Genomic DNA, 19,357 nt, shown 5'->3' with positions numbered 1-19,357 from the left:
TAGCGGCGACAGCTTCACACAGCATTGGCGGTGAGCTGAGCCAGCTTTGGCGGATTAGTTCAACGAGTGGCCACCAGAGGGCGCCACACAGATCATCACCACTAGAAGACAGCAAGGTGACGCAGCAGCAGCCGGCACGTGACGTCACAGGGGACGTACGCATAGTTCCACTGGCAACCACAGAGGACGCCACTTGCAGGACCATAGAGTGTTAGTGAAGTGCAACTGTGAGTACTCTTTTCATTGTTATATTTCAAAAAAGTTTCAAGCAACTTTGATCTCTATTCCAAAGAAATTTCGGACTTAGAATATTTATCGGATTGTGATCTATGAAGAAAAGACTTAAGTAGTTTATTTTAACTTAATTTTGTCTTAGAGTAATTTGTGCATTTTAGACTTAGAATAGTTTTATAAAAAACGAGGGAACGGGGAGTCTATGCCGGATTCCCGTCCCAGTAAATTATTAAGTTCAAACACTTGTAAAATTTTTAGTAAATTTTTACACTTAGAAAAATTCATTAAAGTATTGTTTTGTTAAGTTTAATTAAATTTTATTAGAGGTGTTTACTTACACAAGTTAATTGTTTATCTTTTGATAGTTGTTATTTTGGTCAATAAAATGGAAGGGTTAGTTAATCTTTTAAAGGAACTTCAAAATGTTATTCATCGTGGCTTGACTAATTTGAAAAAGTCGCCTAAAGAAAGATTGTCTGTTGATTATATTCAAACTAGAAGAGAGTTATTAGAACGGGACTGGAATTTGTTTGTTACTAATTACACTAAATTGCATGAACAATATGAAACGCAAGGGATTAAAATGTTATCGGAATTATATGATAATACAGAAGACACATACATCACATACACATGTCTGATTAAGTCTATGCTTGCTAAATATGATGTTCCTAAGGCTACAATTCCTGAACCTGGTACTTCTAGTAACTCAAATAAATCAAGTACAAACTCTTTTGTAAAATTACCAAAAATATCAATTCCAAATTTTAGTGGCAAATACTCTGAGTGGACAACTTTTAGAGACCTATTTGTATCTCTCGTGCATAACAATAGTAGTTTAGACAATGTTCAGAAAATGCACTACTTAAAGAGTCATCTTAGCGGTGAGGCTGAACAGCTTGTGAGACAAACACCGGTTTCCGAAGCAAATTATAGTCAGTGTTGGGCACAATTAGAGAAAAGATACAGCAATAAAAAGTATTTAGTTAACTGCATTTTGAAACGTCTTTTCGGGTTAAAACGTATGCATGTTGAGTCAGCGATTTCTTTAAAAGAGTTGTTAGACACAACAAATGATTGTCTTAACGGTTTGAAAAATCTAAAGGTAGATGTGACAACTTGGGATGTTATTATCATCCACATAGTTACTTTTAAGCTCGATTCAGAAACGCGGAAACAATGGGAATTAAGTCTTAGTAATCACGATTCCAATGAGTTGCCTACTTATGATGAATTTGCTACGTTTTTAGAGAACCGATTCCGCGCTCTTGAATTTATAGAACCAAAAAGAAATCTTCAAAATCAGAATAATCATTCGCATGTTGCTAAATCAATGGTAGTGAGTTCAAGTAGCATACGTTGTGAGTATTGTAACGAGTCTCATAAACTGTGCTTTTGTAAAAGATTTGCAAAGGAACCCTTGGAGGAAAGACGTAATTTTGTAGCGCAACACAATATTTGTTTTAATTGTTTAGGAGGCAATCACACGGTAATAAACTGTAAGAAGCCAACAACTTGTAAACTTTGCCATAAGCGTCATCATTCCTTGCTGCACCCAAATCTGGACGGTACTAACAAAAGAGATACTGCATCAAAACCTACTGTCGTTGAAGCTAGTCCTTCGACTAGTTCTGCTCCAGTAGTCTCTTGCATATCTACCAACACGGTTCCTGTTCCTGGACAAGTTTTACTAGCTACTGCTCTAGTAAAAGCGGAGTCCATGACGGGTAACTATCAGGTAGTAAGAGCTCTGTTGGACCAAGGTTCACAGGCTTGTTTTGTGACCGAGGACACAGTGCAGTTCTTAAGGCTTAAGAAAATTCCCATACATGGAATGGTGTCAGGATTAGGTCAGAAGTCAACTATAGCGAAATGTATGGTGAATATAACTATTCAATCCAGGGTAGATTCAGGTTTTAAATTAAATTTCAACGCTTACGTCATTAGTAAAATTACTTCATATTTACCGGATCAAGCCTTAAATAAAAATACTTTTAACTGGCTCGATATCACCAACTTACAGTTGGCCGACCCACAGTTCAATCAACCTAGTAAAATTGATATTTTACTAGGTGCAGATGTTTATGGTTGCATAATAAAAACAGGCATAATCAAAAGTCCAACTGCTACTTTAATTGCTCAGAACACCACATTAGGATGGATTCTATCTGGTGTAGTACATAGGTCAAACATTAACAATAGTTCAAGTTACACACAACCATGCGTTAGTGTAGCTCACGCTCAGTTCAATTTAGATCAAATTCTTAAACAGTTTTGGGAAATTCAAGATCAGACTAGTACAAAAAAGGTTCTTTCGCCAGAAGAACAACAATGTGAAGACTTTTACAAGGCCACAACTAAAAGAAGAGCAGACGGTAGATATGAAGTCCGGTTACCATTCCGAGTTAAGGATCCGCAGTGCACAGCAGGTGATTCTCGCGCTATAGCTGAAAACAGATTAAAATCATTAGAGAAAAGGTTGGCAAAGAACACTGAGCTAAAGGAAAAGTACACTGATGTAATTGAAGAATACTTACGTTTAGGGCACCTGCGACCTGTGAAACAAGATGACGATAAAAAAGAAATAGCTGTGTATTTACCACATCACGCCGTCGTAAGAGAAGACAAAACCACTACTAAGGTTCGAGTTGTGTTCAATGCATCCCAAAAGAACAATAGAGGAGTGTCTTTAAATGATACTTTGATGGTTGGACCAACACTACAAGCGGAGTTGAGACACACAATTATGAGATGGAGAACTCACTCTATTGGACTGGTAGGAGATATAATTAAGATGTATCGTCAAATTAGAGTGGCTGATGAGGATGCTATGTTTCAAAGGATACTCTGGCGGAGCAGTCCTAACGAGTCGATCAAAGACTATGAACTCGTAACAGTTACTTTTGGAACAGCGTCGGCACCTTACCTGGCAGTCAGAACTCTCCATCAAATTGCTTACGACGAAGGCGACGAATATCCTCTCGTGTCTGAAAAGGTACTAAGTTGCTACTATATGGATGATTTAATGACTGGATGCGATGACGTCACTACCGGCATCCAAATCTACAAGCAAATGAAAGAACTTTTAGCCAAAGGAGGATTCGAACTTCAAAAGTGGAGCACTAACAATAAAGAGTTATTAGATCAAATTAATACAATAGAATATAAAGTAGAGAGCAACGAAGAAAATGAGAGTAAAGCTAAAGATAGAGATCAAAAGGAATTAGAAATGAAATTAGATAATACTATGAAGATCTTGGGACTTACCTGGGATCGTAATGATGACTCCTTCCGGTACACCGTCCATCTTCCGCCGCTTCAGAATACACCTGCAACAAAAAGAACTGTAATCTCTGATATAGCTAGATTATTCGACCCATTAGGTTGGTTAGCGCCCACAATAGTTGTAGCTAAAATCTTTATACAAAAATTATGGCTCGCGGGTCTCGGTTGGGATGAACCACTTACTAAAAATTTAACGGAAGAATGGCGTGCTTATCGGGAAGAGCTAGCATTACTTACAGAAGTTCATATACCTCGTTGGCTGGGGAAAACCATAGAAACCGACGTAGAGCTCCATGGATTTTGTGACGCGTCGAAGGTAGCATATTCCACTGTAGTATACATGCGACTAACTAAAGACGTAGGGGAGGTCAAGGTGTCATTGTTGGCTGCAAAGACTCGCGTGGCACCAATAAAACAAGTAAGCATTCCTCGCCTAGAGCTGTGTGGGGCAGTTCTCCTGTCACAACTATTGATGGAAACTGCTGAGGTGTTGAATATACCCAAGGATAAGGTTAAAGCGTGGACAGACTCTACTGTGGTGTTAGCCTGGATCAACAGCCACCCCAGTAAATGGAAAACCTTTGTCGCCAATAGGACATCCGAAATCTTAACCACAATGACGGCTTCGCAGTGGTTCCACGTGTCGACTAAAGATAATCCAGCGGATGTTGCCTCGCGAGGGTTGTCACCAGGGTTGTTTACGCAAAATACAATGTGGTTTTCAGGACCACAGTTTCTGAAAGAAAAGGAAATTATTTATATCAGACCAAAAGATTTAGAGATCAATTTAGAACAGTCGATTAAGACTCATGTAGGAGTTATTATATCAGATGATTTTGACTTACTTGAGAGATTTTCTTCTTTGTCAAAGTTATTAAGAGTTGTTGCATATTGTCGTCGATTCCTAAACAGAGATACCAGAAGCAAACATTACCTGCAAAAGAAAGAGATACATGAAGCATTAGAATGTTGTATAAAGATAGTACAAAGGAAAGAGTTTTCAACAGAGTACAAACAATTATATGATAAATCAGACTTACCTTTGAAAAATAGCACACTCAAATCCTTATGTCCTTACCTTGATGACAAAGGCATTATGAAAGTTCAAGGACGAATAGATAAGGCTCCATTGGATGAATTAATAAAGCACCCCATAATCTTGCCCAAGAAGTCACATTTTACCCTACTCTTAATTGCGGACGCTCATAGTAAAACTCTACATGGAGGTCCACAATTAATGATTAATTATTTGCGAACAGCTTATTGGATCATTGGTGTAAGAGAACTGGTGAAGCTATACGTTCGCAAGTGCATCATTTGTGCGAAACAAAGAGCAACTATTCGCAATCAAATGATGGGTTCGCTTCCATCTATTCGCTGCTCTCCGGCAAGGCCGTTCCTGCACAGTGGTGTTGACTACGCCGGTCCAATAAATATTAGAACCACTAAAGGTAGGGGACACAAATCGTACAAGGGCTACATATGTTTGTTTGTGTGTATGTCTACACGCGCTCTTCATCTCGAAGTAGTCAGTGACATGACCACACAGGCATTCTTGGCTGCCTTTGGACGATTTGTGTCTCGACGAGGCCACTGTTCAAAGTTGTGGAGCGACAATGGTACCACGTTTGTTGGTGCTTCTAAGGAACTTCAGCAAATTTCAACTTTGCAATCATCCATGGCAGAAAATTTAGAAGCAAATGGCACTGAATGGCACTTCATTCCCCCTCATGCACCCAATTTTGGCGGTCTATGGGAAGCGGGGTGAAGTCCACAAAATACCATATTAAGCGCGTAATAGGCGAGTCTACTCTCACATATGAAGAGCTCAGTACATTCCTTACTCAGGTCGAGGCTTGCTTGAATTCACGGCCTATTAGTGTTATTCATTTAGACGATCCAGGAGAATCTATGCCTTTAACTCCGGGACATTTTTTAATCGGAGAACCGTTTGTTTCCGTACCGGATTACAATTACGAGAATGTTTCAGTAGGTTCTCTAACAAGGTGGCAATTCGTGCAGCGAATGCTGCAATCCTTTTGGAAGCGATGGTCCAGTGAATATCTTACGAATCTAATGAACAGATATAAATGGTCTTTTATTGTTCCTGAACCAAACGTTGGAGACGTTGTTCTAATTAAGGAGGACGATCTACCTCCAAGTCGTTGGATGTTAGGACGTGTAGTCGAAAAGCATCCAGGGGATGATAAAGTCACTCGTGTTGTCACATTAAAAACCAAAACAAGCATTATTAAGAGGCCAACTAACAAACTGTGTATTTTGCCAGTAGCAGATAAATAGTATTTTAATAACTACATGCTTTGTATCATCTCAACTTGTTATGCGTGATGAACATTTTTGTTTAGTTGTAAGGTTTATCTTATATAGTTTTTGTTGAAGATGTTACTTACTTTGTTTACAAGTTTTGTTTAAGTTTACTATTAAGTTTTCAAAGTTTATTTAATGTTAAGAAAAACAGTTGTAATTTTACCCGTTAATGAATTGTCTTTTTGTTAAACCTGTGCAAAACCTATTTTTATATTAGTTACTTTTATTATTAGTTTAAGGACAAATGTTAAGAAGGACATTCCGCCACTAAATGTCCTTGGTGGGCGGTATGTTCAAGATCATACTTATTGTTTAGGTCAAAAAAATATTATTGTTGAAAAAGTTGTCTCATAGCTCGATAGATGGCGTTGCCGCAATTAAAAGCGAGCTATGGTTTCGTTACCGGTAAGACTATAAGGTAAAATTGATTTGTAAGATCAAATATATACCAGCTTAGAACAGTACACAGAGGCGGTTTTATTTGATCTTACAAATCAATTTAGCTCGCTTTTAATTGCGGCAACGCCATCTATCGAGCTATGAGACAACTTTTTCAACAATAATATTTTTTGACCTAAACAATAAGTATGATCTTGAACACATTCCAAATATGATTGTTAAGTTTTTGTAATAAAAGTTCCTTTTCCATATAACACACATGTTCCTCGAGAGAAGAACTAACATTATCATAATAACGCTAAGTAAAGCTTTATTTATTTTGCCTCATAATATCCAAGCAATGTGTTCTTAGTATTAACAATTCATATACCTAAAGTATTTTCTTGATCTTAAAAGTTACAAGACTCAAGTAGAAGCTATACTTAATCAACTTTAACCACATTTATGAATAACATTGAAGTTAATTTCTTAGAAAATTTGATAGCTTCTTGACTTTGATTTTACTTTTTATTTTTTCTTCGTATAAATATGGATAGAATTTAATTTCTTCTAATGATATCTTGTTTCTTTTTGTCTAGTAAGTTTAAATTAAGGAATTGTGTTTTTGTTTTTAGTATATTTTTATTATTAAGACGTCTTATGGCCAAATCAATAACTTGGACTGCCCGTAGTGGCTGGGCTGCCGTGTAACTTGTAGTGGGTAGTATTCCCGCACGTAACTACTATTTGTGTGATCCACAACTTGTTGTTTCGGGTCTGGGTGTCTTGTGTATGTCAATTTGTATGTTTGTAAACGCAGTCACGATACAGGAGAAAACACTAGTGTGGGGCAATATTATGTTTAAAAAAAATATCCAAAATGTCAGGATAAAACAAAATATTTGACAGTCATTCAAAAACCGACCTTAATTCAAAGAGTTTTGATTAGGATCAGTTATAAATATCGGCCAAGAACAAGTAAAACTTTATCAATGACTGAATTTAAATACTGATCATAAATATACCATGTCTATTGTACTTAGCAAACCGGCCAACATACATGTGGAGGTACATTAAACGTCCGGGAAGGACAGAATAACAATATTTACTTACTAATTCCATCAAATTAAAAACTAGTTGCAAGGCAGAGCTGTTATTAACCAAGCCTTCAGCTGCTCCCTGGTGGCAAGGTTTCTAATTGGTAAAGAGTTTGTCATTAACCTAGCTACCATCGTCCATGGCAGTTGATTGTCCATATTCTATATTCCACAGCGTACCTATTAGAAATCCGCATGAAGTTTTTTTAAAAAAAACGTTACTCCACTCTAGGTATTTCTCCTGTGTCGTGGGTGCGTTTACAAACATACAATTTCACATGCACATGAAACCCAGACCCGAAATAACAATTTGTGGATTACACAAAGAGTTGCTCCGTGCGGGAATCAAACCCGCTACCCATTGCGCGGCAGCCAGTTCCCTAGTCACCGCGCCAACCGTGCAGTCAATATTACATAAAGTAAACCATAAAAAGTAATAAATGCGAAAAAGTTTTCACATCTAAATTCCAATAAAGATTTTAATGGATTTTCATTACAGAGATAGTTATGTATTTGAAGAAATTCTGACAATAATATTTATGTATTTTGGCCAAAATTTCTGAGAACTCTAGAGACAGTTATTTGGTCAAAATCAAGGTCAACGATAATAATTAAATTTAAGAATAGAAAAATATTGTTGTTTATGATGTTACGTTGAGTAAGTTAGATTTTAAGCAAGCACACATGTTTACGCGGTGACACATGGCGTGGTATGCTTATTATGACTATGTGCCTCCCGCAACTCTTGAAACTAGTCGAGTAACCCCATCACAATACTTGAGCAAAACATTTAACCCAATGATTGACTTTGTCTCACGACAGTTACAAATAGTAATACAATAAGATACAATTAGTTAGTTTGCCTGGCTCGTTGGTCAAGTGGTCGCAAGTGCGACTGCCGAACAAAGGGTCTCGGGCTCGATTCTTTTCGGTTTTTTTAACATTTCCCAGTAGTAGCACGAAGTCAAGAATTATTATTGTGTCCAGTATAATAATATCCCACCCAAAACATAAATGTGAAAGGATGCCAAGTTCGATAATATTGGAATGCTTCGCCTATAAAAGAAGTGAGATCTAAATAAGTACCAAGTTCCATACACAGACCTCAGTTAAAAATGATATAACAAGTTGGCAAGTTTTCACACACTTTGTTATAAACCTACTAAACGCAATGAGTCAAGTATATAATTTTCTATTAAAACTTGCCAAGTTATATCATTTTTAACTGAGGTCTGTGTATGGAACTTGGTACTTATTTAGATCTCACTTCTTTTATAGGCGAAGCATTCCAATATTATCGAACTTGGCATCCTTTCACATTTATGTTTTGGGTGGGATTTCATTTATTTTTGTAAGGTTTATTTTCTTTTTTTCTTATTTTACTTTACTTTGACTAAATACAAACCTTCGTAACGAATTTTAGGTCGGTACGACCATTGGAAGATATAGATAATTTTTTTGTTTTAGTTCCTTAGGGGTATGAATTTACACCTTCATTATTTTTAAAACCGACTCACACTTGGCCATTTTCAGATTTTTTCCTTTACCTTGACCTAAAGACCTACCTCCATGCCAAATTTCAAGTCAATACGACTATTGGAAGTGGTCTAGGTTTTTGATGAGTGAGTGAGTGAGTGAGTGAGTCAGTCAGTGAGTGTATAGTAAAAATAGCGATTTTCTGACGTCAATATCTCAAGATCTACAATAGGTACATTAATGAAATTTTGTATTTTAGATAAGTAAGTAGATCTCGATAGATACTAGAAATTTCATATGCGTAGATAAAATAGATTTTGAGTTATAGGTGGGTCGAACTTGGCCCGAAATGGTTCGTGTAATATAACCCACGGCCGGTGTGTCGGTTTTTTTGCTCGAACTTGGCGGACACACTGCCGTGTGTCTAGATGTTAATAGGGTCATCCCCTATTACATGGAATTTATAACACAAATGGTGAAAAGTGGGTGTACATTGTATAGCGGCATCACGCGCCATAATATGCACCTCTGCCTACCGCTTCGGGGATAAAAGACATTGTTGTTGTTTATAATCTATACTATAATAATATTATAAAGCTGAAGAGTTTGTTTGTTTGTTTGAACGCGCTAATCTCCGGAACTATTGGTTCGATTTGAATAATTATTTTTCTGTTGGGTAGCATGTATCGAGGAAGGCTATAGGCTAAAACATCACGCTATGGCCAAAAGAAGCCAAGCAGAGCGGCTGAAACTGCGCGGAAGTAGCTAGTTAGTTAATATGTACCGTACTTACCAATAAGAGTTAGGATCATGGAAGTAGAGACGTATGCCAGTAGGATGATGCCGAGGCTGTAGACGATGGCCAGAGGGATGGATCGCTTGGGGTTGTTCGCCTCTTCGCCGGTGGTCGCAATTATGTCGAAGCCAATAAAGGCATAGAAACACGTTGCAGCTCCAGTGAATACCTGTGTAGGAGGGAAACATATGTTTTATTGTTTTACCGTATCCATATTATGCACTATTTGTGTTAATTAAAAACGCCAGATCCCAAAAGCCTTACCTAATTCTTACTCTATTCTAATCCTTATTCTTATTCTTACTTACCAACAGGATTTCATACATAGTGTTTTTAAATTCTTGGGTAATTAATACGAGCAATTAAATGTAAATAACGTGTAATTGTATGGAAGTAATGAAAACTAATTTATTTCGTTGGTTAGCGGTAAGAGCCTAAGATAGAATTTGTAAAATAATAACCTTTGAACTACACAACTGTGAGGCAATAAGGGTCGTTGGTAGTATTTCTGTTATTTAAAAGTCGCCAGACTGCACTACAATTTGCTAAAATGTTAACTTTACGATGTTGTAATAAAGTTTCTTATGGCTGATTGAAATAGATTGATATATTAAAAACACAGGATGTACCTAATAGTGTACAATAATATATTACGTAATCATAACAGATAATTATCTGACAAAGCACTTTTTGCTTTACAATTTCATACAGAATAAAACCTGAATCGCGGCAAAAATAAACCTTAGTCAAGTAAAAAGCGTCCCAAGTAAAAAGAGGTTAAATTGGATTAATTAACTGTTCAGCTGGCGGCAATTACTGAAAAATAACTTAGTTTGTAAAAATTTCGAAGTTTTAATTTGAAATAGACAAACAATTTCTATTTTGAAAAGGTAACAAGGATATAAAAAATCTGTTTTTGCAGTTTGACAATCTAATGGTGTACTATGGAGCTCCTGATTTTCTACTGAAGAAGGTTATTTAAATATATATATGTATATGAATGCTTGGCTAGCGGGTGGAGAACTGGAGATAGTTGTTTGAAATTGTCATGTCAGTCATGTAAATCATCCATTTATAATTTTAACCTTTAAGTACTGACGTGGGGCCTGTGAGGCCGTAGCGGATTGATAAGTTGTTAGTTTTACCCCTTCCCAGCGCAGGAGAGACCTGTGTTCATCAGTAGCTGCGAGTTTAGTTGCACCGACGTCGTCAAATGTGGTAAAAGTACCGGCGAATACTGTTTTAGTAAGTTATGTCGATTTAAAATAACGACGCGGCCTCTCAGGCCCAACGTCGGTACTAACGTTAGTTTTTTGTTTGAGCTATGATCAAAATAAAGTGCTTTATTTCAGAAATCAAACTGCTAATAAGAATAATGGATGTCCCTGGGACATCGAGGGGTAAACATAGTTTACATACAGATATACAACACTATTCCAAAAGACCTTGTTTTCATATAAATTCAAATAAATAGAATACTCGGTTCAGATAGGCCAGATTTAGTTCAATATGAGGCGAACGAAGAAAAATTAAGAAAAGTACATATTTTTCTATTTTGATTTCTGAGGTGCATCTTGTCCACCTAAACGAAATAAAAAATTCACATATCAATGTTACTCATGCAAGAAATATGTTTCTTTACAGTGCGACAAACAAGTGTGTCCTGATTGTAACTTTGATATTGGACATTTTTTTTTATTTCTGGAATACCAAATACATTTGTTTTTTTTTATGTATCTAATAACCCATAAATTTAAGAAAAATATAATTTACGGTTCCTAAGAAGTCATATATGTTATTTTAGATTTTTTTTTTGTATGCGAGTAATTTTTTAGTTAAAAATGGGACCAAAGATTGAAAGTGTTATAATTTCAAAGTTTTTTAAATATGATTATTAAAAATGTCATTTCTTTTATTTGGAAATCCCAAATTAACAGTTTGACCTATAATTTGATGTATTTTTATACATATTTTTTTACAAAACTCAGTGTTGTTTATGCGGCCTCTCAGGCCCTACGTCGGTACTAGTGTGACAAAAAAACCACGTCGGTAGCTAAAGGTTAAAATTCTATAATATCTTAGTCTGTGTGGCCAATCAAACTAAGAGAAGTGATAATCATAACCAGCTAACTATAAACAATAATGACAAAAAATAGTAAGCAACCCTTATTTAAAGGCGAAAATCATCTTCCGACCGACTCCTACTGACTAAAAACCACCCTGTTCCTACTTCTGTTTTTCGAGCAGGAGCCGCGGTAAACCTACTGGTTAGTCCGCAGCACCAGAGCAAAGAACTGATTTCCTTATTTTCTAAGTGTCAAAGCTTAAAGTTAAATCACCAACAATATTTTCCAAGAATAAAATGCAACAATATTTTCTTGTAATCCTTCTGGCAGTCCGAGATTCGATAACAAACTCCACTTGACAAACGTCAGGATTGATAAATTCATATAAAATTACATTAATTAAAATACATATTCGAGCTTTGAGTATCACACGATGTAGGAACAAAATTGTTTTTCGTTTTTTAAACAGATCGTAATCCTAAATTCCGTGCAGTTACTACGAATATTTCGAAAACTGAATAAATCCTGGCAATACATTGCAACTCGTTTAATTGCCAATTGAAACACGAGACCTCTTGACCATGCGACTAATGAGGCGACGACTATTTAAATACAAATATAATCATAAAACATTTTTAAAGCGTATTTATTGAAACAATATCTGTCACATTTGATCTTTTAAGTGAATGTCAACCATTTACAAACTACAGTAAACAGTGGACGCGTTGGAACATTTATTTCCAAAACAATGAATGCGGTTTTAATATAAAATATGAATTCACAAAGTGAACAGTTCATCAACAAAAGCAGAACTACTCGTAACTAGTTAATTCCACATACGGTACAAAATGCCACTCAGAGTCAAAGACGACTATTATGGATGAAGTACTACTTCATTTTAACAAAATAGTATTCTGAACTGTCTAATTTAACTCTTCAACCTTCAACCACAATGAAATATGAATTTAATGTAGCGTAATTATAAGCCCCATTGTAGATTGCAACTCTTGTTCAACAACTCACTTTGTGTAAGATAATTGCAAGTATGCATTTGAGCTAATGTGGTGTACTTCAACTGTATTGTATAACAAAGGGGACTTGTGGTTTCCTTTATATGTTACTAATGTTAGCTTGTACTAATTTGTATCTGAAGGTATGTTGCGTCATAACCTAGATAGTTGCGTTAGGAAATTAGTTTCTCCACTGCCAAGATACGCATATTCATGACGGATACCTGGTTAATACTCCAGCAGAGAATGTTAGTGTTCTACTGGGACCAAACATAACTTATACTCCATAACGTAGGTACGAATATACGACCTAAGTCAAGACCTGGAGTCCGGTTCTAGACATTAAACGTCTAAAATAAATATCCCTAGATAAATTTTAAAGCAAAAGGGTGACATATTAATTTACCACGACTAACATAAAAAATACGGTTGAACCTTTTAAACTGCGATCCACAATTTGCTTGTCAAGAGTGGAGATTATGGCAAACCCTTTCTATGCAGATGAGGTCCATAACTCAGTAGTGGATTGTCCTATTGATGTGATATAAGAGTTGGCCTAGTTCTCACAGTAACTTTGCTGTTACTTATTATCTCTCTTGGTTGAGAAGTCAAACAGGAAAGTAGGACTCGTCTGGCGACAGCCCGGATCAGACGACCGCTGTCCCCAACCTAGATATGTATACCTATATACCTATATATCTACCGATAAAATCCCTCACTTACATTCAAGCTCCCGTTGTTTTCGCAGACTGTGACCGAGATCGCGAATGAATGAATGTTTGATCCAGTTCACGATGAGATATTGAGGCGACCAATCTCCTAATGTTATCAATTGGTAATGCCTTTCTAATATAAAATTCTTAGTCTTATTTTTTTTTTTGTAACAATTTATTTCACTTCTTAATGATAGATCGTTTTATTAATTTTATCAATAAGAGTGTTAATTTCAAATGCGGCTTACGTTATTATTTGTATTACCTATTCCAGACCCCTACAATATACAAGTTGTAACCTACAATTCTAATAAATGAGACACATAGATGTGCTACAAGTTCTCGTCAACACTTTCAAAGGATTAAACGTATGATATTACATCTTTTAACCACGTCCCAGATATATTGTACCTGGCGCTGCCTGTTGCAATAAAGTAAAGCAGAACTTTTATGAAACTCAAAAGAAACGAGCTTGGCTCGAACCTGCATTACGTGTACCAGTAACTAACTTTAATAATATCTTTGCAGCGTCAGCTTGTAATGTTGTAAGCGTTTTAGCGTCGGCATAATATATGCTCGTTTATTAGTTTCTAGGATCCCCTGTGTCATGTCGCTGGAGTAATTGCTGGTTATAAGCATCTGGAGTAACACATAAATATACACGTTAAGTTCAGTCTTGGCTATACATTACCAGTATATCATGGTCTGGCTTTGCATGAGCTGTCTGCACATTCAATGGTCAGTTTATACTAGTTTTGTATAGGTTGATGTGTATGTGTACATGTTTTGTCCTACATTTTGTTCATATTAAGCAGATGCCTACTGCCTCCCTATCTGAATAAATATTCATCGCACTTCGTCTGTTGGCGTCACATTCTTGATAACGCTTGGAACGGGTCTCTGATACTGTCAGTCTTTGTAATTACATTTTTGTTCCTTTTGTTTTGTTTTAAGTGTTATACAAGTTTTGTGACTTTAGGTTCAAATTGGCTGTATTTCTGTGCTTTGTCATCCCCAGTTCACTTACTAAAGTAACCACCATTTCCTGTGTTCATGACAGACTTAGAATAATTGAACCCAGAGCTAAAAAGCCAGTAAACCCGGCTCAGGAATCGAACCCAAGACTTGACAGAACAACAAACAACATCAAAAAAATACTTACTCCGCTCCATCCGTAGGGTAAGAATCCATTGTGTTCAGTCCAGTTCGACACATCCACGTAGAACAAGCCAGCTGTCATGATGAAGACCCAAATGCTGAGATTGATGGCGTTCAGCAGGTTGTTGAAGAAAAGGGACTTCCGAACTCCAGCGATCAAGATCAACATCATCATAAGCGTTATTCCGAAAGCCAAGACGTCAGGGGGTTTGCCTGTTGAAGAAAAAAACATAATTAATACTATAAATGTAAGCAATAATATTACAAATGTTACAGTTACTTACATCAAAGGTATCTTCACTTCGATTTTAACGAAATAATTTGAAAGAAATTTACGAAATGTGAATTAAAATATAAAGTATATTTTTTTTGTTGCTACGAAAATCAGTTGACAAACACTCGTATTTTTTTATACAGTCGATTAGTACGATAGTACTTATACATTACCATAAATCTAGTCCAGAAAAGTTGAAGGACATCGATTAACTACATAAAACACCGCAAACAAACATGGACAGTTGAGTCCATTTCAAAATCTACTTACAGAATAAACTATAACAATATGACACAAAAATGGGCCGAAAAAGTAAAAGAAGGGACAAAAATAATAGATCTTAAATATAAAAGATACGGTTCCAAAATAAATAATGAACGACAGAGCCTACAAGAAAGGCAGACCTTACAAATAGCTTGGGAAAAGTGCTAGAATAAAAAGGCATATTCTGTCTATAGTACGTCGAGTTCATCCCGTTAGGCAACAAAGCGTAAATAAGTTATGAAGGTAAGTAGCTATCTTTTGTTACAACGGACTGCGAAACTGAAACATATATCGGAGTTGATATTTTGAATAACTTTTGTGGATAAACCGACTCTTTAGGAAAAGAAGTCTGTCGAATAGTTGCTAATAAGTACTAGGGAATCTAAAACTGAAATTTATACCTTTTTACATTTGTTTTTTTGTTTATTAACACTAGATCCCATAAGACCACATACAACCAATCTTGAAACGCCAGAAAATCTTTGTTTGTTTCACTCAGTTCGCCAGTGAAACTAGGTTAAGTGTATGCACTGAATTTGAAATCGAATATTATTTTGGTAATCGGTTTAGAAAATTAGATTTCACAAATTAATAAAACCAGTGCTACAGCTGTAAGATAGGTCTCTAGAAACAACAAGAACTGCTTAAATGATGAGTGATACTTCTATGTATCTCTTACTATCCTTTCTAAAACAAAGGGCGCGATGTTTAATACAAACTCCGTTGTTTCCAATGCTTTCACCGTGGCCAATACTCGGCTTTGTATCGATTGTGTCCGCGATTTTGCGCGTACATACATGTAACATTCTGTCCTCTCGTAATTGTGAGGCGACACAGGATTTCTCGTTTGTAGAGATTAGCGCCCTGTGTCCGCATGGCCTACCCGATCACATCAACCTCATGATAAGCATCTTCGGAATTGAATTTATAGATGTTATTTTTGGTTACATCGGTTATTCTATGTTGGGGTGATAGATTTTGTTCGCGCGTATTGAGTTTCTTTTTTGTGGTTGTACCTATGCTCAGATAGTCCTGTATAGTTTTGGAATCTTTAGGTACTTACGATTTGAATTTATTGTTTTTTTTTTAACAACATGGGACACAATTACGAAACTGTTGAATGAATGTGTGAAATATTTTCTGAAGTAGACAAAAGGACCGATTTCAGATGAAAAGTTTATATAAATAGAATGTAAAGTATATTTATTTGAATAATTAATAAATATGATGTTAAAACTGTAAATTAATAAAATAGCAGTAAATATCAGCCACGCTTCTGACTAAGGAAATTATTGATGAATGAAAATGGTTTCGAATTTTAATTATCATAATTTAATGTATTCCGATTTAAAACTACTTTAAACACCTTCGAGCAACAATTTTAAAATATGGATATGTAAATAAATAAATTAAAAGTTAAAATTGCAAATTCCCAATATTACAATAATCATTTTTTTCTTAAAAAAACGTTGCCCTACATTAGGATTTTCTCCTGTGTCGTGGGTGCGTTTACAAACATACAAGTTCACATACACATGACACCCAGACCCGAAACATCAATTTGTGGATCACACAAAGAGTTGCTCCGTGCGGGAATCGAACCCGCTACCCATTGCCCAGCCACCGCACCAACCGTGCAGTCTAATTTTTACTTTCTAGTACCTACAATTGCAATGTAATTATGATTATGATAAGGAATTTCTTTGGTATTGTGAAACCCCATTGAAAGTCAGTGCGTACCTACGTTCACCGCGATGTTTTTCAAGCAGTGCTGCTTATGACTACAAGCCCCTAGCGTGACTTGAAACTAGACAAGTAAACATGTCAAACAGTTTTGTGAGTGAGCTGTATAATTAAATTTAATCAATAATACTCATCAAAAATAAACTTCATTCTATTCTTTTCTTCACTTACTTGATTGTTAGTGTAGATTTAAGTTTACCAATCGAAGCTAGGCTTGATGACATGTCTAACTACCGTACTCAGGAACATTTAATGTTTACTATACCTTGATATAACGATTTTATTCCAGGAACAATTGCTAAGGACTGGGTTAAGTAGCCATTAAATGGCACAACCACCTGACAAACGTTAAGAACAAAGCATTTCCATTTAAATTAAATTCGAAATGACAACAGTATAGTTTGAACACTGCACTCAAACTGTTGAGCCTAATGGGTTCTAACTGTTAACCTAACTTGGACCTTAAATGCATTAGCTCATTATCGAATCTCGCTTGATGCGTTACTGCTCTAGTACGTTGAAGCGGGCTGTTACGAGATTTGATTAGCTAGTGTAGCTAGATTTTGCTAACTGTCGCTCGATTGGCTTAGGTGACATGACAGGAGTGGAAGCTACGGGCAAAGGCAGCATACAAGCTAGTGGTTACAGCATAAATTAGCATGTCGATAGACTTTTCATTGATTTTCTCATGTTTCCTTTTGAGAAACTCATTTAGTTTAATGGTAAGTGGTTATGAAGGTAGGATTGCCTTGGTTTAGTGATAAATAAAGTTTTAAAAAGATAGTAGTAGGTATTTAGTGATAATTTAAATAATTAGATTGTTTTTTTTAATGTCCCGGCCTACTATTTAGACTAATTCAAATCGGAACAAGTCGCAATCGCATCTTGCTTCAATAATCATGTTGCTTTCGTTTAAGCAAGAAGAAAAATAATAAAAAAATAGTGTATAAAATAATGGTAAAATAACCAATAGCAATAAATTAATAACAATTACAATTTCTCCCACATAAAATAAAACCATATTTCCACGTAAGAACAAAAAGTGTTTAATTGTTCTCATACATGAATATTCATGAAGAGAAATGTTCTTTCGTCCGTGATTGGATTCACAATCACTCGGCGGCCATTAATTCCAGGGCCTGTAACCTGCGCTCACATATTTCTTTATGAATAACGAGAAACAATCACAGATTGGACAAGAGAGGCTAGCTATTGATACTTTCATTCATTATCGTGGTACTATTAAGTATGTTAGCTATATTGAAATGATTATAGAAACTATAAATTAATTAGAGTGTAATTTGACAGGATTTTGATAAGATATGCGTTGCTGTTGATCATAATAACTTGGTTGCAATTAGACTGTGACCGTTGTCAAAAATTTTGATCCAAGAAAATTATACTACATATAGTTTTGCGCGAAAAAAACGTGCTACTCACGATAGATTTTAATTTAAGGTGCGTTATTAGAAATTGAGGTAAATTGTATGAATGATCTATGTGTGATTATAAACTTGCCTATATGATGGGACTCATAAAATAACTTTCCCAATTCTTTTCTTATGATTTGGACATTAGGATTTTCTTTTGTGTCGTGGGCGCGTTTACAATAACATACAGACCCGAAGAAACCGAACGCCGCCAACAATTCTACGGCAATAGTTGCCCAGCTAACACGTCAATCGTGCAGTCTATACAAAATTACTCATGAAATACTTTAGCCAAGTGCGTTCTCTGGCCTCTTCAGAGAGTGAAGTTGTGTACTAGCCACAACTAAACAAGGTGACGACTATACAAGAAGGCCACCAGTTTGGATATTACATGAGTTTAAAACTTAAGTTTCAGTGAACGTGGTGCTCTACTGGCAATATATTACACCGACCTTCAAACTTTCTCGGTTCGCACTTTCCATCAAGTCGTAACCACTCACAACTTAGGTTAAAGTATCTTAAAATATTCATAAGAACAACAATCGTTCAGCTATGAAAATAGTAGTTCTTGTTATGGACGGTTTGCTTTGTCTTACGCCCGAATACTCAAACGCTACTCAATTTTAAGTTGTACTTAAATATCGTGCTATCTCTATCATTTGATAAAGAATTGATAGTGACAGAACTACATTTGAGAGCGTCTTAAAATTGAGTAGCGGTTGTGTATTCGGGCATTAGATTCTTAAGTTGATAATAACATTCAAGAATTTTGTAAAGAAATGCGGATAAACGAGCATTCTTCAATACTACCCATTTTCCCGTAACATATAACATATTAAAACAATATCAGAACTACTATATGAAACAGTTAAGAAACTTTTGATAAATACTTATATACCAGTAGAACGTTGGCTGTGCAGGCTTATTAAACCAAAGACGAGACGAAAGTTTGTATGTATGTTTGTTACTGAATCACGTCAAAACGACTGAAGGGATCGGGATGAAATTTTGAACAGACTTAGATTATGGTTTGCAATAACACATTCACCGCGGAAATGCGGACGAAGACACGGGAAAAAGGTAGTAATAAAAAAAGGAATTAAAA

General features: G+C 35.9%; 1 protein-coding gene across 2 annotated transcripts in view; it reads right to left on the bottom strand.

Annotated features, from left to right (window-relative positions):
- Nucleotides 1–19,357, bottom strand: part of LOC118263180 (probable cationic amino acid transporter) — a 155,510-nt gene that overhangs the window by 73,730 nt on the left and 62,423 nt on the right. For both annotated transcript variants that reach the window (XM_035575020.2, XM_035575026.2), the window contains exons 7-8: nt 14,546–14,754; nt 9,592–9,763 (exon numbers count right to left, since the gene is read on the bottom strand). In XM_035575020.2, coding sequence (XP_035430913.1) covers nt 9,592–9,763; nt 14,546–14,754 — 381 coding nt within the window. The remainder of the gene's footprint in view (nt 1–9,591; nt 9,764–14,545; nt 14,755–19,357) is intronic.

The sequence above is a fragment of the Spodoptera frugiperda genome, chromosome 25, assembly GCF_023101765.2.
Source record: "Spodoptera frugiperda isolate SF20-4 chromosome 25, AGI-APGP_CSIRO_Sfru_2.0, whole genome shotgun sequence".
NCBI classification, from domain to species: Eukaryota; Metazoa; Arthropoda; class Insecta; order Lepidoptera; family Noctuidae; genus Spodoptera; species Spodoptera frugiperda.
Note: the sequence above shows the minus strand (reverse complement) of the source record. Positions and strands in the feature narration are given on the sequence as shown.